At 57.7% G+C, this 15,410-nt stretch overlaps 1 protein-coding gene and 1 pseudogene across 1 annotated transcript; both read left to right on the top strand.

Moving 5' to 3' along the window:
* The first annotated feature begins 738 nt into the window (after window positions 1-738).
* On the top strand, window positions 739-7,727 carry C1QL1 (complement C1q like 1). The gene is made up of 2 exons (XM_028520845.2): window positions 739-1,581; window positions 7,070-7,727. The coding sequence occupies exons 1-2, from the start codon at window positions 985-987 to the stop codon at window positions 7,247-7,249; spliced, it is 777 nt and encodes a 258-aa protein (XP_028376646.1). The 5' UTR covers window positions 739-984; the 3' UTR covers window positions 7,250-7,727.
* A 7,502-nt stretch (window positions 7,728-15,229) lies between these two features.
* Window positions 15,230-15,395, top strand: LOC114504471 (annotated as a pseudogene).
* Window positions 15,396-15,410: the final 15 nt, after the last annotated feature.

Raw genomic sequence — 15,410 nt, 5'->3', positions numbered from 1 at the left:
CTCGGCGGGGAAGGCGGGTCCGGGAACAGCCAGGAGCCAGAAAAGAGGAGGGGGCGGCTGCTGTTAGTATTCGGGGCCCGCTGGTTACCCCGACAGGCAGGCTCTCCCCTGGGTCTCCCGGATGGCGCTCTTCGAGTCCTGAGTGCGGAATGGCCCCCTCCCCGCCCTCCTTTTGCCTCCTCCTCTGGTCCCCCCTCGTAACCCTCTTTCTCGTCCCTTCTGTTCCCCTCTCCGTCCTCCCCTCAATCTCTTTCTTTGTGCCCCCCTCGCCTCCGCCTCCTGCAGACCGGGGCCCCTTTCGCGTCTTTCTGTCTCTCTTGGTTTTTCTTGTAACCGACCCTCGAGGCCTCTCCTCTCCCAGTCTCCCTCGGCTCTAACTGTCCCGGGGGCCCTCTCTTCCATGCGCTCTCTGGTCCCTCCTCTCCCCTTCCCTAAGGGAACCTCTTCTCAGACTCACGCCCCCTCCTCAGCTCGCTCCCTCACTCTCCCTGCCTCTCCAGCCTCTGGTCCTCCCCTCCGCGGTACCGCCCCTTAGCCCCCGCCCCCTCCGGGTGGGCGTGGCCCTACCGCCCGCGGCCCAATTAGACGCTGGCTCCGCCTTCAGCCCCACCCATCGCGGGCGCTGAGTCGAGCGAAGCGGGCGGGAGGGGCGGGGCGGGAAGGAGGGGGCGGTGGCCCCCACGCTGGGAGGCGGGAGGAGCTAGGCGGGAGGCTGCGGCTGCCGCGCTCAGTCCGGCCGCGCAGCGGGAGGGAGGCGCGAGGCAGGACCCGGCGGCCGGCCTCGGCAGCGCATCCAGCGCAGCGCGGCGCCCCGGGTCCGGCCCCATGCCCGCAGCCCCGCCGGACCGCCCTTGAGCGCGGGCTCCCCGCCCGCGCCTCCCGCCCGCCGGCACCATTGCCCCGACGGCGCGGCCGGGTGGCCCGGCTCTCCCCAGGCTCCGCGCCGGCCGGAAGACTCTGCTGGCGGCCGCCGCGGGCGTGGTGATGCTGCTGGTGCTGGTGGTGCTCATTCCCGTGCTGGTGAGCTCGGGCGGACCGGACGGCCACTATGAGATGCTAGGCACCTGCCGCATGGTGTGCGACCCCTACCCCGCGCGGGGCCCCGGCGCCGGCGTGCGGCCCGACGGCGGCGACGCCCTGAGCGAGCAGAGCGGCGCGCCCCCGCCCTCCACGCTGGTGCAGGGCCCCCAGGGGAAGCCGGGCCGCACAGGCAAACCTGGACCCCCCGGACCCCCCGGGGACCCGGGTCCTCCAGGCCCTGTAGGGCCGCCAGGGGAGAAGGGTGAGCCGGGCAAGACCGGCCCTCCCGGGTTGCCGGGAGCCGGGGGCAGTGGCGCCATCAGCACCGCCACCTACACCACGGTGCCGCGTGTGGCCTTCTACGCTGGCCTCAAGAACCCTCACGAGGGTTACGAGGTGCTCAAGTTTGACGACGTGGTCACCAACCTAGGCAACAACTACGACGCGACCAGCGGCAAGTTTACGTGCAACATTCCCGGCACCTACTTTTTCACCTACCACGTCCTCATGCGCGGCGGCGACGGCACCAGTATGTGGGCTGACCTCTGCAAGAACGGCCAGGTGGGCCCAGCGGGGGCACGGGGTTGGCCTTGGGGCAGGGAGCGCAAGGAGCCTGAGGCATATGGGTACCCGGTCGGAGTCGGCCAGCGCAGGCGAAAACACTACAGCAGCCGCGCTTCGGGCATCGCATGCGGGGGACGGTCCGGGCTGGCTCCTCGATTCCTGGGCGCCGACTCCAAGGCAGACGCTGCTGCTGGGCACCCGCGCGGCATGGAAATGCGGGAGATAAATCGAACTAGTGGGGAGCGGAGGACTCCCGGGAGCGCAGACTGGCCCTTGGGGGCTCGGCCCTGGGGAAAAGGCAGCTGAGAGCTGGGGGTCTGGATGACACCAGCGGGGCATGGGGTGGGGGGAGGGAACGGGGGGGGGAGCGAGATTCGAGAAGGCAGCTCCAGCGCCTGTGGGCTCCCAGGTGCATGGCTGTGCTCGCCAGCCAGCGGAGAAGGCGAACTGTAGATGTTTTGGTCACTAAGGCAAAGGGAGCCTGGAGCGCAAAGCCTTAGCTGCAATCCACCCCCCTCCCTTGGAAAGGGATCACTGGGCCGATCTGACGCCCTTTTCAAAACCCAGGACTGCGGGGGGGCCCCTGGTCACTGTGTAAGAACCCCGGAGCAAGAATGTGGCCTGGGGGCGGAGCAAAGTTTTTCCTCCTGAGGCTGGGCAAAGAGGTGAAAACTCCCTCTCCCCTGGGTTTCCCAGCAGCAACTCCTGACTCCTGGAGTGTGGGGGGAACGCTCTTAGTTCCCTGTCCCCACCCCAGAGATCACAGCTGGAAGGTGTCAAGCATGCAGGGTCTTTGGTACAAGGACCTGCAGTGCACGCGCGAGGTGCTCTTCTTGGAACTGCTACCCCAGGACCAATCTCGTCCCAGCCCTGCCCCACGGCTACAGTTTTGTCCATCTCCCTTCCCTTTTGGCAAGCCCTCCCTCCCCAGTGCTTCCAGATCACTGTGGCCTGGGGGACTCTGGGGGAGGTCCTCAGGCCCAGAATTTCTGTGGGAAGAGGGGACCTGCTCAGGCCATAAGGAAAGCTAGGCTGGTGGGAGTTTGGAGGGAACCTCCTGCAACTGAGACCCAAGGCTCCGATGGAACCCTTCCCACAACAGCATTGCCCTGAGGCAGACCCTGGCTTGGGGGTGGGAGTCAGCAAAAAGCTGGCCCACCAGGGGCTTGTAAGTAGTGCCCCCCTTCTCTCCCCACCGCCTGCTTCTTTCTCTGGTTTCCGCCCCTCCCCTGCCTCTTTTCTCTATCTCTCTGTCTCTTGTGCCTGTCTCTTTCTTGTGTCCACCAGTCCTATCTGTCTCTCCCTGGGTTTTTGGTGTCCCTCTGCTGGGTTTAACTCCACTCCCCCCCCCACCCCCTGTTCTTCGGGTGTCTCTCTCCCACCTGTGTCTGTCAGGCTTCCCGTATCTCTCCTCTTTGTCCTTGGTTCCTGACCAAAAGGAAGGCCCCAGTATCCTGCCAGGGTTCATTCTGCAGACAGCTCCACGATTCCCCTTATTAATCACAAATAAGGGATGCAGCAATGTCACCTTCATCAATGGAATTTCTTTCTTTCCCCCAAAAAGTTTGGCCTGGCACCAAGCTGAGATTTCAGAGGGCTGGGGGCTTCGCTTGTCTGGAGAGGGAGGTAAGTGGTCACCAGACCACCAGTGGGCTCTGGACCCCGTGTCACCTCAGGAGGTTGCAGCAGGGCCACCCAGGTGAGGCGAGAGGAGGCCCCACACACGGTGTGTGCTTAGGGCAGGGGCATCTGCGTAAGTCACTGGGAGGTGAGACAGACTCAAAAGCCTCTTCTGTCCCTCACAGCAGGGGCAGGGCTTTGGCAGGAGCCTGACCAGGAGGCAGAACCATACAGGCCAGTGGAAGAAAGGAGGTGGCTTTAACTGGGGGTTTCAAAACCCAGCATTGTAACAGTTACTCGGACCACTCCCTCCCCTCCCCCCAAAAAAGACAAATAGTGTGGTGGATGTCCCCCTCTCCCACATCCTCGGTGACTTCTCCTTCCAGATTATCTAAGAGAATCGTTTCATCTCCCTAATCATTCCACCTATTCGTGTTGAGCCCCCACTAGGAGCTAGGTTTGGGGCTTGGCTCCAGGGGTTCGGCATGCTTGCCCTCCAGGACCCCGTGGTCTGTGCAGGGGAGACAGACGTGACTGCGCAGTAAAGTACCCCAGCGATTACTGCGTTAGAGGAGGGCTGGAGGCCCAAGTGGCAGCTCTTGTCCCCCAGTGCCTTGGCCAGAGGGAGTGATAACGGTGGAACCTGCCCCGGCTCAGACCAACCTGGTCGGGGAAGAGGATGGTGAACCTGGGCCCCCAAGTTGAAGGGGCATGGCTAGAGAGAAAAAAAAAGGTCAAGGTAGGGAACGATTGGCTCAGAGGCAGAAGAGGACATTCAAGGGAGCTGAGGAAAAGGCGACAGGGCTGGGCAATGGATGGGAACAGGAGAGGGGAGCTTGCACCTTCCGTGCGTTCAAGACCAGGGGCAGCCGTGGGCTCTGTGCTTTTCTTCCTGGCTCCCTTCCTGCAGAGAGGCCTCCAGGATTTCTTCAGGAAGGCAGAGGTGCATCTGTGCTCTGGCCCTTCCTTGGACAGGATGGAGAGGAGGGAAGCCACCACCTTCCGGCCTGGTGCTGCGGCCCCTGTGTGTCCTTGTCTGAGTCCCACAGGCCCCTCTCCCCAGGGGTAGCTCTGAGTCACCACCGCACAGCCTGATGGCACCAAGCCCTAGTTACTAGGACATGGGGACCTGAGGAGCCAGGGGAAGTAGCTCTTCGTTGGGGCTGGTACGCTGGGTGGGGTGAGCCCCCGCAGCTGCCTCTAAGATACACAGATGGGTCGAGGAGAACATGAAATGGATAAATTGGGCTGGGGGATGGGGGCTGTGTGGGGACAGGCTGGGGCCTACGGGAAGGTGAGTGTAGCAAATGGGCAGGAGCTTAGAGGTGAGTCTGAGTGAGATGAGAGGTGGTGGGGTGTATACGTTGAGGGCTGTGGTATTAAGACCTAACTGGAGATCAGCTTCTCGCCCGATAGTGGAAGAGGGGCCAGCAGCTCTCCTCTCGGGCCTCTGATGCCTTTCAGATGGCACAGGGCACAGCGCCTGGCCCAGTGGGGACCCAGTGAATGTGTGTCCCCTGCAGATGAGGCTAGCTGCCTTTGGGAGGCACACCTGAACTTCCAAGACCCCAGCGATGACCTGGGGGCAAGGACGCATTTCCTGGGTTCTCCCTCACCCCTTCCAGGCCCCTGGTCAGACCACTGCCTCAGTTTCCCTTCCTAGTAGCCCTTAAAGAGGTGATTCTACAGCGCCCCCTCCTGGCAAGTCCCAGACTTGCTTTCCAGCTTCCATAGCAACCTCAATTCCCCAAACTGTCCCCTGGTCCTCAGGAGGAGCCGGTGCCTCAGCCGTTCCCAGTCTGGGGCAGAGAAGCAGAACCCCTGGGTTCCATTCCTGGATCCCTCCGCATCTAAGCACGGAAGGGCATAAATTCCCCCTGCCTCCATGGATAATTAGGATAATCACAGCAACGATCATGGTGATGAATAAATAATAAACATAACCATAACAGTTCTGATGCCTGTCACATCACCAGGAGATTCCCGATGACAGATGACTGTATTCTAATGGGTTTCGCTATTAACAAGCACACTGTTTTAATGAGTTAAGGCTAAATTAATCTGGGTAATAAAAATAATTGTTATTAGTAGTAATTTATTAGCGAAGATAATGAAATGCATGCGTAATAATAAACACCACCGTGATTAGGGCCCAGGGAACAATCCAGAAGTTGGCTGCTGGCTTCGAGCTCCTTCCTAGTAGCTCAAAGCCCCAACAAGATTAAAAATTCTCTCCGCCATCAAAAGGCGTTTTAAAGGTGGCAGTGGTGAGGCAGGATCTTCTCCATCCATTTTCTAAACAGCGAAACTGAACATCTTGACAAACGAGGTCTCCCCCTCGTTTTGCTGTCTCCCCCACCTTCACGTGGACCCTGAGTTTTCCCAGCCAAGTGCCCCCAGACAGTGCCTCCCCGGGTTGGGGAAGACGAGGCTGAGGGGAGAGAAGACGGCTGGAGGGATCCGGGCTCCAAGTGGCAGTCCGCACGTGAATACATGGGGTCCTCCTGTTGCAGCACGGCCGCTGAGTCAGCAGCTTCCGCACAGCTGACCTGCAGTTCTACCTCCAGCCGGGCAAGGTGGGCCCCTCCCCTAATTTGGATTGGTACAGCCCAGACTGTCAGCCCTCGGGGTAGCTGTTTTTAGGAATGCGGTGAGAGGGAGTGGGGCTGTTGAGGAGCCTGGCTGAGTGAGCCCCACGCAGTGCAGCCTCCCCACAACACGAGCCAGAACCTTGGAGATGGCCCCAGTCGTCCCACGGACCACCCAGGATATCCTGGAGAAACCCCCCCCCCCCCCAGGTTCTGGGGTGGAGGCCTTGCCGCTGCCTCAGCCGTGGAAATGGAATGCCTGGAGGGAATTTGTCAACTACGGCCCGCCTTCGATATCTTTTGATTACAGTCAGAGCCTACACAAGTGCGGGTGGCCAGCTTCAGACCCAAACGCTGGTGCCCCCTTGCCCCATTGTTCTACCTAACCCTCCCCTCCGCCATCAAAACAAGGACCAGCAAGGATATCAGACCAGACTGAGGGCCACAGAGGGATGTAAGGATTCCCTTCTTCCCGTGCACTTTCTTTGCGCCACCGCTGGCTGAGACAGGAGTCAAAACTCCTCTTAGAGTGGGGTAGTGGTCACAGGTAGGGCGGCTGCAGCTCCTCGGAGGTGAGTGCCAGGCCCAGTCTGAGCCTTCAGAGGGGGGATAATGACCAGGCCTTCCGTCTCGCTGCTCTGGTGTGACAGACTCCAGAATGAACTCCAGACAAGGAGTCCAAATTTTAGGCCACGGTAGCAAGGTGGTTGCTTACCAGCAGCCTGACAGCGGTCCAGTCCCCTGACAAATGGGGCCAAGGTGTGTGCCCTGTGTCTGTCCTCGGACGTGAGAGCAGGTGGCTGTGGCTGGAAGGCAAGGTGTCCTTACAGTGAGTGCAGAGAGGAAGGAGTGATGAGCAAGAAGGGCCCTCCACCCTTGGGGATGCAGAGAGCTCCTCTCTGCAAGGAGAGGGTCCAGGTGGGGCCGTCCTGGAGGCACTGCCGAGGTTCTCAGCGGGCCGGATGCTGAGACCCAGAGAAGTCCAGGAAGCAGACCCCGCCTTGACCCCCAGTTTAGATGGCAGCAGCCCTAGAAATCCAGGGCTCCCCTGTAATCACCTGAAACGCACGTTAGGATTGGAAAAGGGGGGCGGGGGTGATGGGAAAGAAGCAGGCCGGGAGCCCTGATGGGGCTGGAGGTGGGGCTTTTGGAGCCTCCAGGGCCTCCCCTGTCGTTGCCTCACCCCTGACGGCTCCCCTCCCTCTGTGACCCCACCTCCCTCCCTCTTCCCCGACCCCTGGCACACATCCCTCCTCCCCCTCCCCCACCCCCCTCAGGTGCGGGCCAGCGCCATCGCGCAGGACGCAGACCAGAACTACGACTACGCCAGCAACAGCGTGATCCTGCACCTGGACGCGGGCGACGAGGTCTTCATCAAGCTCGACGGAGGAAAAGCGCATGGCGGCAACAGCAACAAATACAGCACGTTCTCCGGCTTCATCATCTACTCCGACTGAGCTCCCCGCGTCCCGACCACCCCCCCGGGGCTCCCCGTCCATCCTGCCGGGCAGAGGATCATCCACCCCCGCCCACCTCTTCGCTGCCTGGCCCTGCTGCCGGCCCTCCCCGGATAAGATGCCCCGGCCCGTCCTCACTACCGCCCGGGCTGCAGAGCCCGGCCCCACGTGCTCCGTCCTGGTGGTCCCGAGGAGGCAGGCGGCGTCCACCGCTCCTCCCCGGCCTGCGCTGTGCATTTGTACAATAGGACTGTTGACTGCCCACCCTTCCCGCCAGCCCGTCCGAGCCTGCGGACGGCCCGAGCAAAGCTTCCCGGGCTCGGATGCGCAGGCTTCCTCTCGCTCCGGCTCTGGGGTGGCGCTGCCTGGGGAAGGGGTGGGATGGGAGCTGGACAGCTCCTCAGCACCCCCTAAAGCCGGTCCCCAGTCGCGCCCTGTCTGACCAAAGCTCTAATAAAAACACCTCCACCCCGCTGGATTTCGGTCTGTGCCGTGAGAAGGAGTTGCGGGAGGGGAACATGACTTCGCCCTCCTCCACCCGGTGGGTAGGAAGGCGTCTGCCGGGAGCTACCCAAGAACCTGGGGGAAGCCCGGGGGCCCCCCAGTCAGAGCTGCTCCAGGGTCCAAGGGTCCCAGTGCCCACCACAGCCTAAACGAACCTGGGCAGCTGGAACGCGGGGGGTGGGGGGGCGCCCAATGACACCCTCCCCCTCCATGGTTGATAAGTTCCATTTTCTCATCTTCGAAAGTGGCGCCAGCACTCCAAAGGCACAGCAAAGTGTAGGCTGAGAGGCGCAGGTTCTCAGCCACTGTGCCACCATCTGTGATCCTGGGCAAGTCGCTCCTCTCCGACTCAGTTCTGGGTTAGTGACAGGCTCACCGAAAGCCGGTTGACTTTGATCCAAGCGCTTCACCTCTGGGCCTCATCTATAAAATACAGGTGACCTACCCGACCTGACGGAGGATTAAAGAGATACACACGTATGTGCTCCATAAAAACAGCTTTTATTATTTATACGGCACTTTAAAGTTTGCAGAAACGCTTTCAGGTATGTCACCTCGAGTCTCCCCAGAGCCCTGGGAGGCTGGATGAGGAGATTGCACCCTTCTTCCGGCAGTTAAATACTTGCTCATCGCGACGGTCCCTGAGTCCTGGGGGTGCACTTGGATCCGAGAAGCCCTGCTCCTTGGAGATGACACACTAACCCTCGTCACCCTGCCGCTGCCTCCCTCGCTTCCTGTAACTGGGGCTGTGACAATCACACAGTTAGGGCGTTTCTAAATAGCACTTGCTGATATCTAGAGAGCACCCACTCTGTATGAGACACCATGCAGGAATTGTATAAATGCCTCATGGGTGTGTGTGTGTGTGTGTGCATGCGTGGTAGGGGAGGGATTGTGAGGACATGCTCTCGTGCCCTTTAATGGACACAGTTACTTTATCTGAAACGATGAGGAAACTAAGGCTTGGAGAGGTTAAACCATTTGCCGAGGCTGCAGAGCTAGGAAGAGGCAAATGCCAGTATTTGAACCAAAGACCATGCTCTCACCTGGTACACGGTATTTCATAAGGATCTGGGGGCTCCCAAACAAAACTGAGGAAGGAGGGGAGCGAGCTCGGTCGCCCTCCCCCTCACATTCAGCCCTTTGCCCCCCACCCCTGCCCTGCGGCAGCTTGGAGTCTACACAAGCATTTGCCCCGGGAGGCGGCCGTGGGGTAAGCCTTTTGGAGAATCCCAAGGCTCTACATTGAGGGAAAGGTGCCATCTGGCCTCCCCCACCCCCCATCCCGCCGGCTCAGCTGGAGAGACAGGACAGAGGGGCGGCCTCCCTTCCAGTCGGGCTCCATGTATGGGCCCTTGTCATGGCCGGTAGACTTGAATGACTTTCTTTATCCTCCCTTCTCTCCCCTGCTTCCCCCTACTGCCAGCTGTGGCCATTTAATAAAATTAGCTTAATACTTGTTCCTTCCCTGTGGGGTCTGGAGATTGAAATCCGCAGGTCCCCACAAACCCAATAAAACCCCTGGCGGATCGGGCTGGAACGAGAATTTTCCTGCAAAGAATGATTAGATTAGACAGCACTCCCCCACCCCCGGCCCCCCGGTGCTGCCCACAGCTCCCTGTGGTTTTTTAATGGCCACATTAGTCCAGAATTACCCGGCCACCACACCTGGGGGCACCCCGGTCCTCCCCAGGAACCACAGGCACTGGGCTAGGACCTCTGCTACGACAGAGAGCGTGTTAATCATTTCTGTAGGGAGTGCCTGGCTGGCTTGGCTGGCTGGCTGGCTTTCTTTTCTTTCTGGTGACTGGACGATCCTTCTGTCATTTTGAGAGATGAGCCAGAAGTGTCTGTTTTGCAGATGAGGGCATCGTGGTCTGAAGAAAATTCGTGACTTGCCCATGGTCATGCAGCAAGTTGGTGGCACAGCTGGGGCTGGACTGAAGCCAAGGACGGTCTCTTTCTGTGCAGGACACCGGAAGTATCCAGCAGTGCCCGTTGTCAGCTGCCTGTCACTTGAGCAGCATCCTAGCTGCAAGGAGACCTGTTGGGGACACGTCTTCTCCATCAGACAGGGGCTCTCCCAGGGCCAAGTCTGCTTTTCTTTCCCCCCTCAGACTTGGGACACCCAAGGTCAAGGACTGTGTTTCCACCATCAGAACGGGAAGCTTCTTGAAGGCAAGGTCTCTGCGTCCTCCATCAGAGTGGGGGGCCCTCAAAGCAGTGTCTTTTGAGTGAGTTGAGGGTAATGTGAGTATCTCCACTGAGAATGGGGATTGGGGGGTGGGGTTCCTGGATGCAGATCGTGGCTTTTCTCTTAGTGGCTCTGAGGGTAGACATTATACTTTTTCTATGAAACTAGGGCTTTCGGAGGCCAGACCCTGGAACTGGGGGTTCCCCAAAGAATAGACTGTGCCCCCTAATCCAACCGGGGGCTCTCTGAGCACGGGCGCTGTGTTCCTCTCAGACTGGAAGTTCCCTGAAAGTAGGGAATGTGTCCCCCGCTCCTCCTCAGGGGTCTTTCTGGCACAGGAACATTCCAGAGCACAGAGCCGGCTGGGTAGCAGAAAGGAGACTGCACAGGTAGAATGGTGACCCTACTCTGGAGGAAGGAAGGAAGAAACCTCCCCAGGCCACCTCCGTTTTAGGAAGATGCGTGATTAATTAATGAATAATGTCCCCGCCAGGGGGTGTGAGGATGGAGGAGCCCCTGGAGCTCGCCCACACAAAGAACAGCGAAAGGCGGGCCACCCGGTGCCCGGGGCTGTTGCCAGCCCTAGGTGCTGATGCTGCCCTGGTTTCTGGGGTCAGGGGGACCAGAGGGGTAGAAGAGCCCACCGCTGGGGACGGCCCTAATTGGATGACTTTGCAGGAAAGCCAGGCAGGTGCGCCGGGCTCTCGCCACTTCAGCTTGCTACAAACACATCTACCATGGTGAGGTCTAGGGGTTAATTGCCTCCTGCCTCACTCCTGGTAACCAATATTTCATTTACTGCTCGGAGGGGGAGCTGCCCAGAGAATCAATCCCGGACAAGCATCCAGGAGACAGGGGAGCTGCGGAGGCACGGGGGCCGTTTCTGGGAGGATCTCGGTGCAGCAGAGGGAGAGGCAGGAAGCGAGCCTCCAGAGAAGGCGGCCAATTGCTCAGGGCTACTCTGGGCTTCACGCAAGTTCTACTGACACTGACAGCAGTCCCAGGATCGCCCAGGGCCGGCAGAAAATCGCCAGGGTCTACAGCGCTGTCTCCCCTGCCCTGGTTCCTTCTGCATTTATTTATCTCGGTGGCCCCATAGGCTGTAGCAGGTTAGATGCAGTTAATAAGGTGATTTTCACAAGCAATGACGGTATATTTGAAAAACCGGAACTGGAAGTGCGAGCTCCTCACTCCTTTCCAGGTAAGAAGCCTTAAAATACTACAAATGAGGTGATAAATGGAGTGAGAGTGAACTGCCTGCACGTGTTTGGAGCCGGGAGAGGTGGCAGGGTTACAGAGAGGCGGAAGCTGGGAGGGCTGGACGAAAAAGGGCCAGAGGGCCGCCTGCCCCCCGATACTCTCCACATGCGACCCATCTGTCCCATCCACCAGAACCACAAAGAGGGAACTCCCATTGCACAGCCGGAAGAACGGGACACAGAGAGGCGGCAGGATGCCTAGAACGAGAGACAGCAGGGCCCGCTAGACGCGCAAGGAGCTGAGACGGAAGCACGCAGGTCCTGGCCGAGCTCGTGGTTTCAGGAAAAGACACCTCTCTGAGCCCCTGTTTCTCCATCTATAAAGTGGAGCCAGATAATAAAAGTATATTTACTTGAAGGCTGTGGTGAGGCAGTGGGTGAGGACCTGTTTGTAAATTATAAAGCAAAATGCAAATGCGTTTTTATTATTACAACCCAGGTCGCCTGAGTTCCACGATTTAAAATTCTTTTGGCGCCCTGGCAGGTGTGGCTCAGTAGACTGAACGCCAGCCTGAGAACCGAAAGGTCGCCTGTTCGATTCCCAGTCAGGGCACATGCCTGGGTTTCAGGCCAGGTCCCCAGTTGGGGGCGTGCAGGAGGCAACCAATCGGTGTATCTCCCACACATTGATGTTTCTCTCCTCTCTTTCTCCCTCCCTCCCCCTGTCTCTAAAAGTAAATAAATAAAATCTTTAAAATTTTTTGGCTGCACATTGATGCCTGGGATGGTGATAATGATCATCACAGAAGATGATGACACCTGGTTGTTCTCCCGCCCCGGTGACCCCACAGAGAATGCCAGGCAGCAGGAGAGGGGCTGGTTTGGGGTACCCAGGATGTGGAGCTAAGTATTAAGAATGGAGTACCTGGGTCCAGTCTCCAGTGTGGATTCCCCCACCATTCTGCTCTGTGGCCTCCAGTCCAGAGTGAGATCACGGGGTGCGCCCAAGACCCTGGCCCACCCATCTGATCCTGCCTCTGTTTGCTTGGCTTCACGTCAGTGTTAATGAACTCCTGCAGCACACACACCAGGCTCTGGCTTGGCGTGGGGGATCCCGAGGTGGTAAGAAACCCCCCAGAGCTTCCAGGTGCCCACAGTGATCATACAGGTACATTGAGGACACGGTGCTGTCAGAGGGGCAGGGAAGGCTTCCCAGACTGCCGAGAGGAGCTGGTTATCTCTGAGGGAGCTGGACTAAGTGGACACTTACATTTTTTACTTCTATCATGTTTGGAAAGGTTCTACAACACCCTGGCAGCCAAGGGTTTTCTCTGTTTTTGTCCGAGGGCTTAGGGAACAGTGGAGATGGAGGAACACCGTGTGCTCCCATCTCATATCAACAGCTAAGTTACAACAGCAGCTGATGTACCATGTACTATTCCATTGAAACCTCACAATGATCCCACAAGGCAGTTGTTATTGCCATGCCCATCTTTTGGATGAGAAAAACTGAGATACGGAGAGCCGAATTAACTTACCCAAGATGGCAGGGCTTACCCTTACTGGGAACAGCCCTTTTGACTGGCCACGCTCTAGAGCAGGGGAAGTTGTCAAATCTCACTGGCTCCCAGCCAAATCAGTCTTTCCTCCCCTAAGTCTCCAGACACACCCCTTCCTACAAAGGCTGCTCCCTGGGCAGCTGGTGCAGGGGTGGGGCTCCTGCCTTTTGTGAAATGGTGAAGAGCAAATTCAAGGGTTCCTCTCCAACCGCCCCCCCAACCCCCCCCACCCCGGGACACAGGTCCCTTTGTTCCCTGAGTGAGGAACCCCACCCCGGACTAAGACAGCTGCCTAAACCAGGAGAGTTACAGACCTCTCCCTGCCTGTTCAGAACCAGGGGTGGGTGTGCTAGGCCCTAGGCTACTTCAGCTGCCTGCAGAGCACCTGCTCATTATTAAAAGCTCAGGTTCCTTGCCTGCTCTTCCATGAAGCCTTCCTGGACTCCCCCAGCAGTCACCAACTTGCTGTCTCCAAGGCCACCCTGAGTGCTTCCTCCAAGCAGGACAATGGCTCACTCAGTACCTAATGCGCCCGCCATACAATCACCATTGTACTACCCCAATGGCAGCTATTTCAGGCTTCTCACACTCTCCATAAACGTCCACATCCTGTGGTGGATGCTGCGATGCCCTGGCCAGGTCTCCGCCAGGACTAAGGAACTATTCTCCCAGCCGCTGGGAGTGCTGCCAGCAGATGGCTCTCGGCTACCGGCCCCCTCCAGGGATCGCCTCTGCGAGCCAGACGTCCCGCCCCTTTCTCAGGATGCCTGTTTCCAATGACTGATCGGCATGGGGCTTAAACTCAGGATAACTCTGGAAAACCTTCCCGCTTCAGAGCTCCCAGCCACGCCCAATCGCACTTCCTTTTCTTCTCTTCCACGGGTGTTAATTCTAAGAGCATTCTCCAGTAAACTTCCTGCACGCTTACTTCCATCTCAGGGTCTGCTCCTATGAGTGCCCCAACCCTGCAACATCTATCGCTCATCCCATTCATTTATTGACTCCTTTGGCTGATTCTAGTGAGTACCTATTGTGTTCTGGCCCAGCAGCAAAGGCAGCAGATGGAGTGTGAAGCTGACTCTTCAGCGGGTGATTCTATCTCCTACCTCCCGGGGAAATGAGACGCTACAAAAAGGAGATTTCTTCAACTTCCACTGTAAAATCCACAGACTTCCCTGCATCTGTGCCCCTCTCCTCTTTCTTTGCCTCCTTGGAGGAGCTGGGTCCCCTTCCAGAGTCCAGACTGATACTGTACTGCTCATCCATGCTCTCTCACCAGAATGACCAATCAAATCTATCCTTGTTTGCCCAAGACTGTTTATTTATTTTTTTAAAGATTTTATTTATTTATTTTAGAGAGATGGGGAAGGGAGGGAGAAAGAGAGGGGGTGAAACATCAATGTATGGTTGTCTCTAGCACACCCTATACTGGGGATATGGCCTGCAACCCAAGCATGTGCCCTGAGTGGGAATCAAACCGGTGATGCTTTGGTTTGCAGGCCTGCACTCAGTCCGCTGAGCTACAGCAGCCAGGGCAGGACTGTTTATTTCTAGAGAAAGAGGGAAGGAGGGAGAAAGAGGGAGAGAAACATCGATGTGCAAGAGGTACATCTGTCGGTTGCCTCTCACACGCCCCCAACTGGGGACCTGGCCCGCAACCCAGGCATGTGCCTTGGCTGGGAATCAAACCACTTCAATTCAAAGGCCAGCACTCAGTCCACTGAACCACACCAACCAGGGCTGGGACTGGTTTTCAAACTGAAAGTCCCATATTCTGTTAAACCCATCAGTCCCCGCTGGGCAAAGGGAGATGGTTGACCACTCACCTCTCGCCTTCTTTGGGGACTTCATTTAACTGATAACCACACCCCTCTATTAATCTTCAACTGCTCATTCTGGATCAGCTCCTTCCCATCATCATGTAAATCTCTCCTACTCTTTTTTTTACCCTGGCTGGTTTCACTCTGGCTGTTGCCACTCCTCTGAAACTGCTCCTGCCAAGGCCACCTGTGACCTTCTTATTGATAAACTCAGTGCAAACTTTTCCATCTTCATAGTGCTTGGCTTGTGCTAGGCCAGATCTTAAAGTCTGGCTCACATTTAATGATGACAAGAATGAAGTCTTGGATGTGGTTCAAGGTCCTTTTAAAATTAGTCTTTATGTAGAACAGCTAATGCCATACCTAGGTGCAAAGCGTGTGCAGTGATGAGGGTGCAGGGGAAAGAATGTGCCTCCCTCTGCCTCCTTTGAGCATTTGGGGTTGGTGGTCTCGTCTGTTAGAAACAGTGAGACATCCACACAGCTCACGAGAGCACAGAGACTGTTGCCTTTCCCACTCCCACTCATATCGGCCTAGAAACATCTTTTGCCACCAAACAAGGCAAAAACTCTGCGCCTGGCCCTCATGTCTGGGTTTTAAACCTTGGCATTCTTGTCAGGCCAGTGCCAGATCAATCTCCTCTTATCAACACCTGGAGTGTGGAACCCAAGGCTTTTCCCTTTGTGTCTACTAAAGCGGGCCCAGTCGCTTCCCGGCCTTTTGGCTAAGATCAAGTGTAGTATCCGTTCTTATCAGTTTAAAGTGGGCCCAGCCAGGCCCTCCCGAGGCATCTCAGCATCCTGGGCTCAGCTGACTCACTTGCAAAAGTCTTTCCCCTGGGCTTCTGAGAGCCAAGAAATAGCTCCCTTTGCCAAAAGAGCTCCA

This window comes from Phyllostomus discolor, chromosome 8, assembly GCF_004126475.2.
Source record: "Phyllostomus discolor isolate MPI-MPIP mPhyDis1 chromosome 8, mPhyDis1.pri.v3, whole genome shotgun sequence".
In the NCBI taxonomy this organism is placed as follows: Eukaryota; Metazoa; Chordata; class Mammalia; order Chiroptera; family Phyllostomidae; genus Phyllostomus; species Phyllostomus discolor.
The sequence above is the reverse complement of the archived record's forward strand: the minus strand, read 5'-3'. Positions and strand labels throughout refer to the sequence as shown.